The sequence below is a fragment of the Plecotus auritus genome, assembly GCF_963455305.1.
Source record: "Plecotus auritus genome assembly, chromosome: 7".
NCBI classification, from domain to species: Eukaryota; Metazoa; Chordata; class Mammalia; order Chiroptera; family Vespertilionidae; genus Plecotus; species Plecotus auritus.
In genome coordinates this window covers 122,217,013-122,236,548 of record NC_137774.1, presented here as the reverse complement: position 1 = coordinate 122,236,548, position 19,536 = coordinate 122,217,013, and the positions used below count along the sequence as shown (strand labels likewise).

Here is a 19,536-nt window from a genome sequence, read left to right as displayed (position 1 = left end):
TTTATTTTAACATAGGGATATATATGGAAGTAGTTGCCTCTGGAGAGTGAAACTAGACAACTGGAATAGAAATAGACTACTTTTCAGCATATATTCTTTTGTCCTCTTTAACTGCTTTACCATATGAGGAACTATTATTCAAAAAACATTTTTAAAGAAGGAAAAATAATGAAGATCAAGTTAATGACATGAAGGAGCAACACCTGGATTTTTAATGTCACTTTACTTTTCTACAGATAGCTCACAAAACCAGCCAATTTAAAAGGTATTTACTCTGGAATAATAACACTAGTTTGAAGTATAAGCTTGCAAATCTATATCTGGAAATAACTATCTGCCATTGTGTAGCTATAATTTAAGATTATGAAAAAAGTTAATTATCTTTTATTTGTTGTTACACTCCAAATACAATATGCTTATTCATTCAAAGTAACATGCTTTGATATTTACATAAACCATCTGCCTATTTTCAAGATTAGTAAATAAAAAGATAAGCTTCCCAAGCCTTTTTTGCTGATGGGCAATTCTATAGTAAGATAGAAAATGAATTATCAAACAATTCTGATAATCTTTATAGTATAGTCTCCCTCCAAATTAAAAAAGATTTTAAAAAACTTAATCCTATATAGAGAAGCAAAAGGAATAATTTTAACACAAGATTCATAACATTGACTCTACACTAATAAAATATGTCATGGTTTTAACAAATTGTGGCATTTTATATTTGTTTGCAATTCAAAATGGTCAACTTCAAAATCCCACATTGTCAAACTTCATAAATTCTGTGAACATGTGACTAGTTATTTCACCTATTTAAAAATATATTGAAAATCCTATACACTTACTCACGTCTAGAGAAGGTAGCCCATTTTGGACTCAATGCTCTAAAACACAGGTTATTTGCATGCAATCAACACTGATTTCTTTAGAAGCATGCCCAGATAAAGGACCTCAGTAGAGTGCAGAGCGTCACAGGAATGCTAGCTGCTGAGCAGCCTCCCCCAAAGAGGTCACTGTGGTTCATTTTACACTTCTGGTTAGTTCCCACATTGTTGCTCTCTTTCATGGAGAGTAGAGGTTGGCTGGCAGTACTTCCCTGTGACATCCACTTTCACACCCAAATTGGCCTTCATAGGCTCCCATTGTGTGTACTACAAAGCAACTTGCCTTGTTGGCAGCTCTAAGTGGGAACTACAAGTCTTTCTTTTCTTCACTGTTCTTTTCTGGCTCACAAGCAACCTCCCACCAAAAGCTGAATCTGTAGAAGAGACTACATCCAAGAGATAATACTATGAAAAAGTATGAAGAGAAGCCCAGGTGGCCACCTTGCAAATTTCCAATGTGGAAGCCTTCGACCTCTCTGCCCAAGAAACAGCTAAAGTCCTAGTGTAATGAGCTTTACAAACCCTAGGAGCCTCTTTACCTTAACTACATACACCTCCCTAATACAATCCCTTAACCATCTAGCTAAGGAACTCTTAGAAGCCATTTGACCCCTCTTAAGACCCCCTAAGAGTACAAACAATCTTTCAGAAGATCTGAAATCTTTGATTCTTCTGAGACAAACCCTAAGTGTTCTTCTTACATCCAATTGAAGCAGCCATTGCTCTTTGTCATTGCTGGGGCTAAAGAAAAATGAGGGCCAAGAAATCCTGGTTTAGATAAATCTCAGATGCCACCTTTGGAAAATTTGAGGAACTGCCCGAAGAACAACTTTATTTTGAAAGAAACAAACCTGAAGCTACTTCATAAGATATAATCACCTAAAAGAAATACAGTAACCATCAAATAATGTCCTATCTTTTTCTGAAATGACCAAAATAGAAAACCATCAAATTATGACCCATAAAAGCAAATAAATGTAACTAAATACCACTTATTTCTCAAAAACGAATTTGTGTCTCTATAAAATCTATTGAATCATATTCAAATTACTAACACTGCCAATTTGACTAACTCGATAACATAGTAGGAAACATCAAAGTAAAAAGTAAATTATTTGGTTAAGCATCTTTATATTTTCTTTATGTGATGTTAAGCACCTGGATATTTTTAAAACATCTGGACAATAAAAACATACACACATAAACTTACCTTTCATCACACTGTTTTGGTTACATAGACATAGTAGGTAACTCTTTCCAAGATCTTTATTAGCAAAATATGCTCCAATCAAAAGAAATACACAGGAAACCAAACGACTTGATCTTTTCCCCCCATTCTCTCCCACACAAGATTTTTAAGCAAAAGATTAACTATCAGGATAACTTAAGATACATTTAGTTTCTTTAATCATCCATTTCAAGGAATCTTTTCCTTTCTGATTTACGAAACAAAGGTTTTTGATAAAAATTGATTAGCTTGGCTTACACACAATAAAACATTTAAGAATTTTCTTGACAATTTTCCCCAAGATCATTCTTTTCAGGGATCCATAAAGTTATGTCAGATTAAATCAATCTTGGCTTTGTTACTAAAAAATATAAATTTTAACAATAAAGAAGATATATATCACAAGGGGTGCTCTAGTACTTAGACATTTCTTATACCTGTCCTTCAAAATTCATTCCATACTATGCTCAATAATCCACAAATATATTTCTATAGTACACTATTATTAATGTGATATTGAAGTTGCTTTTATTTATTTTTATTTTATTTTATTTTTTGTAAATCTTTACCGGAGGATATTTTTCCATTGATTTTTATTTTTATTTATTTATTTTTATTTATTTATTTTTTATTTTATTTTATTTTTTTAATTGTTTGAAGTATTACAAATAGTAGTACATATGTCTCCTTTTTTTTTTCCATTGATTTTTAAAGAGAGTGGAAGGGAGGGGGAGTGACAGAGAGAGAGAAACATCCATGTGAGAGAGACACATCAATTATTTGCCTCCCACACATGCCCTGAATGGAGCCAGGGATGGAGCCTGCAACTGAGGTACATGCCCTTGACTAGGAATCGAACTGAGACCCTTCAGTCTGAGGACCGATGCTCTATCCATGGAGCCAAACCAGCTAGGGCTGAAGTTGCTTTTATCTGCCATGCTGCTTATATGATGATAAATTTGGAATAAAACAGTAATATTGTGGAATAATAATATATTTTCTCTGTTGCTTTATTCAATAATGGCAACTACTATTTGCCAAATCTCAACATTGCTTAATTTTAATCTAATGACATCAAATCCACTTTTTCTTCTTTTTTTTGAAATCACTATGACAAATTTTGGCTTCAATTCTTAGCCATGTCAGTTTTAAATCTTTACAATAACTTTCTAACACAATTCTAATTTTCAATTTATGTTGCTCTTAAGGGGAATAAAGTTCTCAGAATTGACCTAAATTTTTTAAGGTCTAGCCTTGGACCAATACAAGATGAGACCAAATGGGTAGGGTCTAGATTTGTTGAAATGCACTGTTTCTTTATCCATACCTCAGAAAAGATCTGCTACAGATGTGGATGAGGGATGCCAAATCTTAGCCAGGAATAATATATGAGTATCTATCCCAAGTGTCAACTGCTCAAGGAATCAACATTGCAATAAAAAATTAGGATGTCATATTTCTTTGCTCAGATCTCTCCATGGCCAAGTTCCTTCTAGAAAACCCTCTAGGGCTCACATTATCTCCTAATTAAATCTTTTTTTATTCTGTCTTTTAACTTTAATATTTTGTGTCATATTTTTGTTTTTCCATTGATTTTCTTTGTCGGCATCCGAATTCTATAATTCGCTTCTATTTTTCTTCAAATTATTTCCAAATTTGGAGAAGTGTTCTACATTAGTTACTTTATAATTTAATAGTATTACTTAAACTTAACTTGAAACATAGAAGGCTAGTAAGCTATGCTTAATATAAAACAAACTTTAACCCTATAACTTTTCTAACATTATTTACCCAGGCAAAGTAAATTTAAAAATATAAAAAGTAGTCCTAGCTGGTTTGGTTCAGTGGATAGAGCGTCGGCCTGTGGACTGAAGGGTCCCAGGTTCGATTCTGGTCAAGGACATGTACCTTGGTTGCGGGCACATCCCCAGTAGGGGGTGTGCAGGAGGCACCTGATCGATGTTTCTCTCTCATCGATGTTTCTAACTCTCTCTCCCTCTCCCTTCCTCTCTGTAAAAAATCAATAAAATATATTTTAAAAAATATATATATAAAAAGTAAATATATTAAAGCAAATGTAATTCCTTTTCAAGACATCAGCTTTTGAAATTTCAGATTCACTTGCTTGCCTAACTTTGTTTTATGAATGCAGCCACTATCTATTTTTATTCCTTAAAATGACATATGGTATCATGTAAAAGAGAATTTTGTATTGTTCATTCTGATGTAGGTGAAAATCTGTATAAGTATAGATATGAACACACAGAACATATTATGGCTTTGAATTCTACCTTTAATTTTAGAAACATTCTTCCAACACACGTGGTACTGCTTTCTTCAAAAGGATTTTATTATACTAAACTTAAAGTAACATATTATATAATTCTAATTACTATTAGAACAACACATTTATTGTTTATGAAATGCTAGAGTTTCTTTTAAAGTATTCACATACAATAAATAATTTAATCCTCATAGCCCTACATAATATATTGCAAACTAAAGCATTTAATTGTAAAAGAAAACAAAGAGAAATATATTTTAGTCCTACACCATCATTGGGAAGATGAGAAAACTGAGGTCTAAGGAAGCTAAATGTTTTTGCTCAAGGTCATCCAGTAGTAGAAGAGGAGCTACTAGATCATTAAGTCTGCTTATTTTTTTCATAGGCCAGGCTGTGTTTCTTTGAATTAAAAAAAAAAAAAAAAAAAGATCTGATTTTAGTTAAAGGCAATTATCTGGAATTGACTTATGATGCTTTGTCAACTAGAATTATGGAATTTGCCATGTGTAAAGGATAAAAGTGTAATTCTATGGTTTAATAGAATTTTCTTTACTTAATGTTTCTCTCGGGCTTTATATTTCTTTAAAGAATTCTATAAATTTTTTTTCAAGTAATGGAATAGATTCAGTGGCAGGAAGCAAAAATAGGGAGAATAATAGATTTACAATTTAAACAAAAGGGCATGTTACCTGATTTATTGTTCCTTGGTATCTTGAGTGATAAAAAAATTTCTTCAAACAATTCTTGAACATTTTTTTCCAGCTTCAAAAAGGATTTTATGAGCTGTGATAAGAATTCAAGTTCATCTAAGGAAATAAAAAAATTTTGTCCTTTCTGTGGGCATTCAGAAGTAACTGTGAAAAGAGAAGACCAATGCTATAGTACATTGTATTTGTTTTTTTCAGTAAATACTATAATAATCTATGTGATTACATAAACAATCAAAACTAATTAGACCTTCAATAAATAAACCAAGTTTGCTCTTTAAGAAATACATATAAAATCTTCTAGGAGAGTCTTCTCTTCTGGGAAGCTGGAGATGAGTATTCTCTTTAATACAAATATGACAAATAATTGTATTTATTCTCAGAGCTATAAACAGGAATGTGATTTGTTGTTGTAAAATCATATCTTATACAATTTTATTTTTTAAAAAGTCTGGCACAACTTTAATCTAGTCACGAGGAAACTTAAGACAAATCCAAGTTGATGGACATTCTACAAAATAGCTAATCTATACTCTTCAAAAGTATTGTGTCCAGAAACACAGACTAGGTTTTGACTAGAAAAATGATCTAGTCAAAGAAGTCTAAGAAGACATGACAATTGAAATCAATACATAATCAGGCCCTGGCTGGGAAGCTCAACTGGCTAGAGTGTTGCCCTGATACACCAAGGTTGGGTGTCCATCCCCGATCAGGCACATACAAGAAGCAAACAATAAATGCATAAATAAGTGGAACAGCAAATCCATGTTTCTCTCAAATCAATAAAAAAGTTAATACTAGTACACGATTAGTATTTTATTTTATTATAAAGGACTTTGTTGGGGTAAATTGGTGAAATCTGAGTAATATCTACAATTCAATGCTATTATTGCATGACTGTTAATTTTCTGATTTAGATAACGATAGTGTGGTTATGAAAGAAAATGCCCTTTTGTTTAAGAAATATACATTAAAGTATATAAAGGCAAATGTCTGTAGCCTATTCTCAGCTCAGGGAAAAATAATAGTTTTAAGAGAAAGAGAATGCAAATGTGAAATGAAAATGTGGCAAAATAGTAACATTTAAGGAATCTGTATATTTTTGTAATCTGAAATTAAAACAAATATTTTTTAAAGACTAGATAAAATACATAAATCTTCAAGATCTTACAAGTGTCATTACTATATCACCAATAACAAGCAAGTTAACTTAGTAGTTGAAGCTACTAGACTATATAATTCATGAAACCATGTTTTAAAAAATAATCTATAAAAATAATTGTAATATCTATCGCTTTCTAAAGAACAATACACCTTAAATAAACAAAATTGATTATTTTCCTTTTATAATTATGCTACTTTCAAGTCACACTACACTTTTAATATGATAGAAAAATATCTTAAACTTTTTAAGAATATGGAAACTAAGACTGACTTCACTAAATGGCACCTTTGACCAAGTTTTCAAGTATTTAAAGAATCCTTTCTTTATTATTGCCACTTCTTAAAACGCTTAATTACAAACTGAAAATGTTGAGTACTATTATAAAATAAGCATCAAGTTCCTTTGGAGAGAAAAAATTAAGAGTGTTACTTAGAAATGATGTAAGTTCTGGTGATTCCATGTAAAAATTGATTACCTTCATCATATGGATTTAGAAGGAAGATTCCAATAATGTATCAATTTTATGGGTAATTCATAAACTTTAAAATTTTTACAACAAACTTGTAACCATATAACACAGTTTTTTACTGAGGACCAAGATAGTTATGGTATCATTCCAGATAATATAAGAGAAACCTGTCAACCAACTTAAACTGTGGAATTTAGTCCTATTCTTTTTTTTTTTTTTATCCTCACCCAAGGATATGTGTGTTTGTTTGTTTTTTAGTTTATAGAGAGGGGGAGGAAGAGAGAAAGAAAGAGAGAGAGAGAGATTGATATGAGAGCGAAATATCGATAAGTTGCCTCCGATATGCGCACCAACTGGGTATAGAACCCACAACCTAAGTATGTGCCCTAATGGGCAATAGAACCCGCAACTTTTTGGTGGACTGGACAATGTTTTAACCAAATGAGCCACCCGACAGGGCAGTCCTCTTCTTAAAGAGTTAAAAAAAAAAAAAGGTTTGAAAAAAATCTATGAATACCTACAAAAACTCTGTTTCATCTCTAAATTGATGTTAGTCCTACATACAAAGTCTGTTTCTAAAAAGCCCTACTCACATCTACAGTTCTTCCACAAGCAAGCCAGAGAACAGAACACATACAACCAATATGTATAGCTAAGATTCTGCTATTAAAATCATGACCTAAAAATGAAAAGAGAATAAACAGATTACCATTCGTTTAGCAATTGCTTGATTCTCACTTGGTCTATTTGCTCTCTGTTAAGTTTTGCTCATATAGATGGAGGGGTTGGTTTAACCTTCTAAATCTTAAAGATGTTGCTTTTAAAAGTAAATGTTTATAAGCCAAATTTTCAATGATTGAGTCTGTCCTACTTCAATAGAAATGATATATATTTAAGAAGGTTTCGTGTAGCTCAATTCTAAATCAGAAGTATTGTTTATGTTTATAAACTAAGCAAAAAAGCTCCCCTCTCCCCGCAAAAGAAATTGAGTCAAAACACTATAAGCTAATAGTGCTACTTATTTAAAAATTATATAGGGTATGAGGATTCTACTTGAAGAGGTCTTACCTACATGTCCTAGATTTAGAAGGATTTTATATTTCAGAAATTTAAGAATATTGAAAGATAAATCCATTTCAATTCAATTTATCTTTATAAATTAACAATGAGAGAGGACAGAATAATATGTATGACCTAAATTTCATCATTTTTGTCCCAAAGAAGCAATGATAATGATAGAGGTCCATTAACTAGCTGTCCTTATTTCCTATTACCTTTAGCTCAGTGTTCTCCCAAGGAGTATTGTGAGGATTCTTAACTTATGGAGAAAATAATTCTGTTATAAATTAATTTTGTGAAAGTTCAACTAAGACAAAATTAAACACAAAAGATGAAATAGCATTTCCCAAACGTATTTCTCTTACTTTCCCCACAGTATCTCACAGGATTCGTGTTTTAATCATCACACCTTAGCTCTATTTGCCTAAGCTTATCTATTTTTCTGCTCTTCAGAGTTTTCGCTGTTAACCAAATTAGGAAAGTTTCTCTCAGCAGAAATCACTAAATTAATCTCTTCCTTCTTTAGATTCTGTTTGCTGCGCTCCTTCAAGTCACCTTTTACAGAAAACCTTATCTGGATATAATCAGTCCAGGAGTTCTCCTTCCTCCTCTAAGCCAACCTTGCCTTTATTTGTTGGTATTTGTTTATTTGTTTGTTTGTTTGCTTGTTTGTTTGTCACTATGGAAATATTTTGCTTTAAGACATTTTGGACATTTATGTTTATACATAGGCAACTATGTTTAGCTGGCCATTAATCATTGTTATAAAATATCTAAAATAATGATTGTTGCTTTTTGTAGGATGAGTTCTATGATTCTTAGGAAATACAAATTTCTCCTAAATCCTAATACTAGTATAGAGAAAAGAATAAATTTATATTTTAAAATAAAACTTTAATTTACTGTCAACTAACAATGAATAACTCATATAAATAATAACTAGACAGTTGAAGGGTTTTTTTTTCTCTATACAATTTTAATAAATTTTTTTTCTAAAATATAAAATTCTCTGCTTTCCTATTATTTAAAGTATGTGAACACAATATAAATTTTTCTTTATGATTGTTTTGATGAAAGCTGCTTATTTCTATGCTGCTCTCAGGGACTGTCTGTCCTGTTAAAGGGCATTTCTCAAATGGATAATCATTTGAAAAAGGTTCTATGATCAAATAGGTTTGGGAACTGCTGAATAGGAAATAATCTTCAAAGTGATTCACAATGCAAATTAGCATGTTAAAGTCTCTATTTACTTGTATAATAATGTAATTTTTAAATAAATTAATGTTTTTCAAATTTTTTTTTTTTTTACCAATACATTTATTAACATCTTGGATTTCCTAAAGAGGGGGGGAAAGAGAGAAGGAGAGAGACAGAGAGAGAGAGAGAGAGAGAGAGAGAGAGAGAGAGAGAGAGAAATATGTTATATCACATAGAGAATATAAACTCAAAAATATGATATAAACTACAGAATATATCCTTAGAGGTGTTTTTCACCTAGTGGCTAATAGTTAAAGTATTAACTCCATTCTCTTAAAGAAAAAGTGAGGACTTTGAAAATAAATCTAGAAGGGCATTAGGGCTCCTCACATTTGATCCACAACAAAGCAGCATTTGGAATAATTATCAAAGTCCAGCTAAATCAGACAAACCATAAAAATAGAGGTAGTAGCTGAAGGCACACATATTATTTTTCAAAACCATTAGCAACAGAATTCTTGTTAATAATAGCATTAAGATACAGGAGAAAATGAGAAGCTAGAAAATCAGATAATCTGAAGCTGGTGGATCAGTATAATAGGATAAAAGGTGCACATTTTTGTTTTCCCAAGAAAAACGAACACTAGCCACCCTATTACTGAATGTGAAAGGATCTATTTCCAGTGAGGAAGTATTCTTGGTGCCACCAGACAAGTGATGTGAAAGAGAGGTGACACACAAAAGGTACTGAGAGTCTCATTATTTCAGATGAAATTCATGACATAATCCAAATGGAATATATTTGTTCCAGAGGGACCACATAGGAACAAAAAATAAGCAGCATTTTTTTGCCAGCACCCAAGTCACTTCCTGAGAGAAGGTGGGACCTGGGAGCACACTGGCTTTGCAGTGGCCTAAAGGAGACTGTGCCTTCCTAAGCACCTGCCTCGGGCGCCAGGTAGCAGGGGACGGGACAGCATTCAAGCACGATGCCCTTGTGTTTTTGTCACAAACACCAAGAAGAAATGGAAGCTGTTTCTTTCCTCTTTTCTCCAGCATTATTTTTGTAACTTATTTTTCAAATTTGAATGACTAGGAAAGCATCTGAGGTTAAACTAAGATAAGAAATAGCCCTGACCGGTTTGGCTCAGTGGATAGAGCATCGGCCTGAGGACTGAAGGGTCCTGGGTTCGATTCCAGTCAGGGGCATGTACCTTGGTTGTGGGCATATCCCCAGTAGGGGGTGTGCAGGAGGCAGCTAATCGGTGTTTCTCTCATAGGTGTTTCTAACTCTCTATCCCTCTCCCTTCCTCTCTGTAAAAAAAATCAATAAAAATTTAAAAATAATAAAAAAAGAGAAATAGTTCCACCTTAGTTTTAAAAACTGAATTGTTTCTTATCTCTTTTGAGGAAGCTTCCATATGTACCACTCAAAACAATCAGGGTAAAACTGTTAGAAAAGTTGAGTAAATAAATGAGTGAATAAATGATTAAAAGGATGAGGTTATCTTTGAGGTTGAGTGAAAATGCAACCCAACACAAGATGAAGGTATGGAAATTTAGATTCCTCATGGATGTCAGAACACCTCTTCTGGCTGGGTATTGAGAGATTAGAGAGAGGATTACAGGGGAAGCTGAGCCTCCTAACAGTTAATGAATCTGAATTTGAAGTCAGAAAACATTTAACTCTTGGAAGATGGAAGTTGGATTCCTCTGACTCTCTCTGGTTTCCCCACTTCTGTCCCCCCCGGCCCCCTCCATGTTTTATTAGGTGGCATGTGGCTATTTATAATACCACTACCTAAGGCACAAGTGGCCTTAGAGTATAGTAGTTAGCGTGTAGAATTAGGAGCCAGATGGCCTGGATTAAGGTCCTGGCACTGTTCCTTACTAGCTGTGTGACTTTGGACATTTACTTGGTCTCTCTGTGCCTCAATAGTGTATGAAGTTTATCTTATAGCAGTAACTGAGGGGAGTCACTTCCTCTATGAAGCCTGCCTCCGATCCCAGACCAGCTTAGTTTCCTATTCTCCTTGCTCCTTCCTATATTACCTGGCACATACCTTCATTTAGCTCTATGTCCCATTCTAATTGTTAGTTTGGGAGATGTCTCCAGAAACTTTAATCTCCTGAAAGGCAGAGATCTTTCCCCCCATGACTGCATTCCCACTATTCATCAGAGTGTCTACATGAATGAATGATTTAAAAAGGATACATATTGCTGAGTGTCAGAGACAAAACTAACTGCTTTTCACTCATTTTGTTTGGCTCTCTCTTCCTGCCATTAACACGTTTCTTTAGTAAAATACTAATATTAAATGAGTTGATTACTGTATGTCAATTTGAACAGGAAATATTTTGGGAAGAAAGAACAATAAACATCATATCATTATGTTTCATTATTAAGTACTTTAATTAAGTCCTGCTGCTCTATAATGGACTCCATCTCTGAGCTTAAACATTTATAAAGTTGAATGGTAGTCCCACTCCAAGACCTTCCACTGCTTATTTTATGTGTCAACCCTTTAAAAATTGGGTAATTTTGAGTGTGTGTGTTTCATCTTTTTTGAGAATCTAATACAAGCTATGCATTTATGTTCATAAAAACAGTACTTTGCATATAATTCTAGGAGGTTCCCAGATCCTCAGAGGCCTGAGGGATTGATCACCTGGTTGAGGATCTCTTCCTTGGTCTGTCTGACTTTACAAGAAGTAGCACCCATTGCACTCCCTCCCACTAAGGAGACATAACTCCTAAAAACTTCTACTTCCCTTTGCAAGAAGAATAGGTCCCATACAGCTTCTACTTAATAATCTCATTACCCTTCCCAAGTGATAAAATAAAAGGTCTCAAAACATTTACACAGACAACTAACTCTCTTACTATGACCTACTCCCTGCTTAAGGTAAGGGGATAAAATTTGGATAACTAGTCCAGCCAGCATGGCTCAGTGGTTGAGCATTGACCTATGAACCAGGAGGTCACAATTTGATTCCCAGTCAAGGGCACATTCCCAGGTTGTAGGCTCGATCCCCAGTGTGGGGCATGCAGGAGGCAGCCAATCAATGATTCTCTCTCATCATTGATGTTTCTATCTCTCTCTCTCTTTCTCCCTTCCTCTCTGAAAGCAATAAAAAAATATATATTTAAAAAATGAGGAATAACTAATGCTCCACCCTTTCAATAACTAATGCTCCTAACTTAGACAAACACAGAGATTAGTATTAAGTGGCCACTGTTTTGAGAGTGGCATATGACAACCAAAACATTCTATTCAAAAAGAATGAATTGCTAGTATATATTATATCTGCATTTTCTGTAACTTCTTTCTCTGATTGGTCTAGGCCAAGATAGTTGATACACTTAAATTCTGCAGCCATTAACAGGATGGGCAATAGTGATCTAAAGACAGGTGGACACATGGACAGAGAGAACCACCATGTTTGGAATAAATCCCGGCAACGCACCAAAAGCCCCCATGTGACAGGGAAGTTTGCTGCTCCCTTTGGAGGGGCCCACGCAGCAAAAATATCATTGCTTCACCGCCCAAGAGAAACCTAACTGGCTGAAAATCGTGGCAACAGAGTGACCTTGAAGCTATTCTTCTGGGTCAATGAGAAAAACTGAAAAGAAACTACTTCTATTATTACCCTTTTCTGATTCCCAGGCCAGCACTGGCTCCACTGGATGTTACCTAAACGTACTGTTAAATGATAACAAAATTCTCCCACACTCTATTCCATCTTCTCTGGCAAAAGCTGTCAGTATTACATTAGCAAGGGATCGGACTTCTCTCTCAGTTGCCAAGGGTATGATACTCCTGTACCTCTCCTATTTTCTATCTTATTTTGCTTTCTTTGACTGAGAACATGAGAGAGAATATCTGACTCCTGATGCGGTCACTGTTAATTGAAGATGCTAATCAAAGAATGGTTTACCTTTGAATTCAGCCAAAATTGAGAATTGTACCCTGGACAAATTTCTGAATATTTTCTCAACTGACCTTTTTTTCTTTTATGCTAGTTTAACTCCAAGTTATAAATACATAGATATGGTGACCCTTTCAGGGAACATCTTAATATAAAAGACATCTACAGTGTAATAAATGGGGTTTAAATTCTAAGTAATGTATGCTAATGGCACATTATTAATGAAATATCTTCCTAATATTCGTTTCTTGGTCTCAATTTTTTGCTAGAGTTCAGTTAATTCTCTCTTTTCATATGTGTTACTTCTATTATCACGACTAAAAATTAACCTATAGAAAACACTTAAACTAAGTTAACAATCATTTTTACTATAATCTAAGGTTGTACCTGAGAATTGATAATTCACTTGTTAAAGAAATATGCTATGACAAAGATGTGCCATTATCAGCTCTTAATATAACACGTTAAAATTAATTTAAAAATTTAGCACTGGAATAAAAATAAAGCTATCATCACAAAGATGGATTTAAGTTGACACCTGCTGAGAGTGCTTCCTAATATATTTTCTAATTGAATCATAAACCTTTCAAAAGAGATTGGACTTTTTTCCTTTTTTATACTAAAAAATAAAGAATAAGATACTCTTTACACTTTTTTTTTAATGAAGTAGGCAGATTATAATACCTATGATTGTATGTCAAAATGAATATGAAAATGATAGTCATAGTGGTGATGGAAATCTCTTGTACCCTCCCAGAAATTTGTGCTCATGAACTCAGCATTCTAACAGAAAGCAAGGAAGCCACTTCTCAGGTGTGATGGCTCTTCATAGAATAAATTCTATAGTTAATTTTACCCTTTTAGCTGCCTTCCTCACCTAAGAAATAGTTATTTAACCAAAAAGGCAAAGACATATTTCCCTTCAACTTCAAATATGATGTTGGAGCACCTGGGTGTCAGATACTGTCTTTTACATCGTCTTGCCTCAAAAGGACAGGAGCTGCAAATAGAATTTTAAAGTGGGTTTTACTTGCTAATTCAACAAATTAGCAAATAATACATGCACTAGTATTAGGCACCGTGTGACAGAAAGGAGATAGGTAGGTAGGAGAGAGGCTCGGAGTGAATCTGAAAACAGGACAGGGTGACTAACAAGGGCCACAGCTCAGACCAATCACTACCAGCTTCCTATGGCCAGTCCTGTCTCTTCAGAGTATAGTTATCTCTCTTTAACTATTTAAGTTCAGGCAAGAAGAACTGTTTTAGGTTCAAACTATAAGGAGAATTCAGAGCTAAGAAAGTATATGGATAAAAAACTAATTGGAGAAAATATCAAGGGTTGATTGCCATCATATTTTGATACAAATGGTTGATCCTGGGCTCCGTTGCTCTGTTGTGGTTTGTTTCATGGAAACTTTTCTTTTTTTTTTAATTTAAAAAAAAGGTAAATAGAAAATACATGAAAATTTAAGCAACTGGACCTAAGTTGCTTTTTTGAATATATAAACAAATCTTAGATTTAGTTTATTTTTATGCTACAATGAAAAACATAAAACTTTATCCAACAAACACAAATACTTAAAAATTTGCTTGTATTGTATTTGGGTCCAGTGTTGGTGGTGACTGGGTTGTGACAAAAAAGAGAGAGAAGAGTAGGTAGACAGGGAGAAAAAGAGAAAGGCAGAGAGAGGCTGGGGGGAGGCTGGCACCTACAGTGTGAGGGATGCATCTTGGAATGGTCTGTGAGCTGACCTGGCTTTTCTCTTTGTGAAAAGAGTGGAAAAATCAAAACAATAAGAATACTTCATGACATGTGAAAACTATATGAAATTCAAGTTTCAGGGCCCACAAATAAGGTTTCTTTGGAACACAGCCTCCCTGCTTTGTTTGCGTTTTGTCTATGGCTACTTTGTGACACAACAGCAGAATTGAGTAGTGGAGGCAGAGACTATGTGGCCTGCAAAGCATAAAGTAGTAACTATTTATCCCTTCAGAAAAAGGGCTAGCTCTGCCCTTAGAAGAATAGGAAGAATGCAAAAGACAGTCACAGAGAAGTTGACAAGCAGAGGGAGAAACCCTGGTTAAAGCGGGGGGCGGGGAGGAGAAAAGATGAAATGGAGATCAAATAACTACAGCTCCATTTACTGAAAACACACTATATGGTAAAAACTTTACACATGTTACTAGAGGCCCAGTGCATGAAATTCGTGCATGGGGAGTGGGGGTGTATCCTTCAGCCCAGCCTGCACCCACTCCAATCTGGGGCCCCTCTCACAATCTAAGACTGCTGGCTCCCAACCACTCCCCTGCCTGCCTACCTGATTGCCCCTCACCGCTTCTGCCTGCCAGCCTGATCACCCCCTAACCACTCCCCTGCCAGCCTGATCAACACCTAACTGCTCCCCTGCCGGACCAATTGCCCCTAACTGCCCTCCCCTACAGGCCTGGTCGCCCCCAACTGCCCTCCCCTGCTGGCCCAGGTAATCCCTAACTGCCCTCCCCTGCAGGCCTGGTCCCCCCCAACTGCCCTTCCCTGCAGGCCTGGTCCCCCCCAACTGCCCGCCCCTGCAGGCCTGGTCCCCCCAACTGCCCTCCCCAGTGACCCAGGATGCCAAGCCTTCCCGCCTATCTCCCACTCTGCTCTAGGGTGATCCAGGATGCCAAGCCTTCCCCCCACTCTCCTGCTCAGCCTTCCCCCCACTCTCCCAGTTGCTGGGGTGACCCCGGACTCCAAGCCTTCCTGCCCATATCCCACTCTGCTCTCCCGTCAGGCTTGGCATCCTGGGTCGCTGGGGTGACCCAGGATGCCAAGCCTTCCCCCCCGCTCTCCACAGGCTCCGAGGGTCCAGCCAGCGCCGCCATTTTGGTCCGTCAATTTGCATATTCCCTCCTTATTGGCTGTGGGCGTGGCCATCTTTATTGCAAAGTGACCGTTAATTTGCATGTTACTCTTTTATTAGATAGGATTTCTACTATTCAGTGGAACCATAATGAGAAAACTGAGGCTCAGAGAAGGTAAGTTACTTATCAGTAAGGAACAAAGTAAACATAGTCTTTGAGAAAAATAGCAGCAACACCAGATTTTACAGGAAGAACAAAGTATGAATGTCTCGAGGCAATTTCTATGAACAGTTTGAATCTGTATAATCCATACTGGAATGATACGGACCATTTTTGGCCATCAACTAGAGCCAATCTATACTCCAGCAAATTTTAGGAATCATCTTTTATTTTTCCCTGTCTTTCAAACAACAAGCTCTATCAATGACAATAATAGAAAATACTTTTTTTTTAATGTTTACTAGTACACTAATCATATCAACTTTGTGAAGAAAGCACCAATATTAGCATTTACCCCCAAGGCATGAAGAGGTTAAAGAAATTGCTCAAGGTCACAAAACTCAAAAGTAGCTTTTGAAATGCACCTTATTGGTATCAAGATGTAGTAGGTATTGGGATTCCCTGGAGGGCGGTTACCACACAGATTGCTAGGCCACCGCCTAAGTTCCTGGTTGAGTGAGTCTGGGGGAGAACCTGATGAGAACTGAGATTGGTCCCATGTTCTAGGAGATGCTGTCGCTGCTGATTTGGAAATCACGTTCTGAGAACTATTACTCTACCGCCTCTCTATGATTTCTGTGTCTTCCCACCTAGAGTCCTGTTCTCAATTTTTAAGGCTTTGCTGCAGTATAAACGCTCATCAAAATTCACACTCGGGTTCTTGGGGGAAAATGATCTTCTAGGACAATGGTCGGCAAACTGCGGCTCGCGAGCCACATGCGGCTCGCAAGACGCAGTTTGCCGCTCTGTTGACTAATGAGTTTGCCGACCACTGTTCTAGGAGGTTTTCTTATTCTCCCAGCTCAGGAGATCTTATACATCACTGGACAAGTTCTATTTCTGAAACACTTCTCTCAAGTTACTTTAAAACTTGAACAAACATGTATAATTTCAACATCAAAGACTGGTTTTCAAGACTCTGTAATCTGCCCTTATGCTATATATCACCTCATTCACAGTTATCTGTTTATTTGACACAGTTTTTGTCTGCCTAGCACTGTTTTTCCCTTTCTGGGGATAAGCTGATCCCTTGGCTAATCAGAGGTCCCCCTTGGGACTTTGTTGTTTTGTTTGTTTGTTAATCCTTACCTGAGAATATTTTTCCCATTGATTTTTAGAGAGAGTAGAAGGTAGGAAGGGAGGGGGAGAGAGAAACACTGATATGAGAGAGATAAATCCATTGGTTGCCTCCCACACATGCAGATTGTACCTTCAACCGAGGTACGCGCCCTTGACTGGAAATTGAGACCCTTTGGTGTACAGGCCAGCACTCTAACCACTGAGCAACACTGGCCAGGGGCCCCCTTAAGACATTTTGAACAGAGGTTAACAGGAAAGCTGTTAGGATATGAGCAGGAAGCTGCCAAGGGTACATACCCTACTGAGTGGAGAAACTGGCCTGAGAATGAAGTCATCGCATTAGGGAGAAACAAAAGCAACAGATGGTGAAATGCAGCTTGAAAGCTAATTACAAGTTGCTCAGGTCTCTAGCAATCCTCCCGTTTCTATTCTTCCAGAGATTTGTTTGTTTAGCTCTATATTGTGTGAATTACCACATTCTTCTTTAATAAATGCCCCTCCTTTTTTAGCATAAGAAGCAGAGTTGAGGAATGGGAGAACAAGTATGTCACTTGCAAGCTCAGAGTCCTGGCTAACGCCTTTATCGATAATATATACAATAGGTCCTATGTGCCATTTGCTTCACAGTCTCCAACGGTAACCTCTCCCACTGGTATGTCTGAACTACAAGGGAAGCTCTTCTCCTTTTCCTCTGCCTACACAAGGCCTACTCATCCTTCAAGGCCGAACTCAAGTCCAAATCCTTCATTAAGTTTTTCTAGCTTGCTCTTCCTTACACAAAAATCTCCCTTCCCTGGATTCCTAATGCACTTAGTCTTATACAAATTACCTGAAAATTAATTTAATATGGTATTATCTATTTTCCCCCTTTCATATTGCTTTGTGAGTTAGTCTTTTTCAGTTCTAGATTTGAAGGCACTTGAAGATAATTGATTTCAAACTTTAGAAACAATTACTAGAGAAAATCAGTTTGTTTGTGTTTTTTTTTCTTCAAAAGAAATGTGAACTGCTCCAGAGTTGAGCTGTGGGTGAGGATGGGTGGTAAGAGAGTAAGTCTGAGCTACAGACTAAGACACCGTGTCGCAATTCTCAGGGTTGAGTGATGAGATGGGAGAAGCCAGAAGACCTGAGAAACAAGGCCCGCATTTTCTTTCTGTTGTGCCTTGTAATTTAACTCTCCGTTCTGTTTACATTCTCTGCTTTGCATAATAGGAAAGCAGCAGAAAGTGAACACTGTGGTTCATCTCTTTCTGCTTTCTGCTACTCCAGATATTGTCCGTTTGCAACCAACACAGTCCCAATTCATCTTGATCACCCTGGATGGAAGTCAGAAGGGACCCCCTACCTTCTGGAATCACTCTCTCAGAACTCTGCTGCTTGTCTGCATAACTCCCAGCAGCTTTTTATATATTCATATTTTATTTCTCAATCTAGATGGGAAGCAAGGGTCTTCCACTTTTTGGAATGCCTATTAATCTTTGCAGAATATTTTTTAAATAGTAGGGGCTCAATTAATAAGTTGATTAGTTGGCGAGTACATTATACTTCCAGATACTGATTTATTTCAAGGAAATGAAGAAAATGAATCAATTAAGAAATATTCATTGAACTCCTGTCGTGTGTTAGGCAGTGGATTGGGTGCTGGGGAAAATAAATAATACTTGCCCTTGAGGTGCTTCGGGTCCATATGGGGAGACAGACCCCTAATTAGATATTTTAATAGAATATGCTAAGAGCTTTGAGAAAGGCATATGGAGATGCTGTGGGAGCATGGAATAGGGGCTCTAGCTTAGATAAAACTTCCTGGAAGAAATGACACATGAGCTGTCATAAAGGATCAATGGGAATTAGGCAGGAAAGGAAGGAGGATGGTAAAGAGGTAGGAGACAGGAATAGAGACTGAGAAATATGAGGTGGGGAGAGGCATGAGATGAGGCTGGAAGAGGCAGGTGCTGGGTGAAGAAGGGCTTGGTTTCTAATACTGAATAGTTGGGGCTTTATGCTGACAGTGATGAGGAACCATTGAAGAGCTGCACACAGGAGAGTGGTGTATGCTGGGCAGATGTTTTAGAGGAAACTATAAGTAATGGTAAGGAATTCAATTGTAAAACAAAACAAAACTATTTTAACAGCTCAAATAGAGAGGTTATAAAGACCTAAATTGGGCCTTGATGGCAGGAATGGAGAGGAAGAAATAGACTTGGAAATATTCAAGGGGTGAAGCAAATGTATAATCTTCGGGATCATTTTGATGGTGAGGAAGGAGGGCAGACAGGGAGATGTGTCACAGTTTCTGCTTTAGAAGTTATTAGTGGCATTAACTTGAATTGGGGAAGCGGAGCAGGGATCAGGGGAATGAAAAGCTCCCGTTTATCCATGCTGTGTTTGAAGAGCCTGTGGAACATCTGAGGGACCAAATGAGCAGGCATTTAGCTCTAGAAGCATGAAGCTGTGGGATGGGGTCAGTGCTGGA

General features: G+C 36.5%; 1 protein-coding gene across 1 annotated transcript in view; it reads right to left on the bottom strand.

Moving 5' to 3' along the window:
• The window catches only part of KIAA0825, a 373,779-nt gene that overhangs the window by 269,185 nt on the left and 85,058 nt on the right, over nt 1-19,536 (bottom strand). Inside the window, exon 6 of the mRNA XM_080678353.1 lies at nt 5,086-5,250. Within this exon, the coding sequence (XP_080534479.1) occupies nt 5,086-5,250 (165 nt within the window). The remainder of the gene's footprint in view (nt 1-5,085; nt 5,251-19,536) is intronic.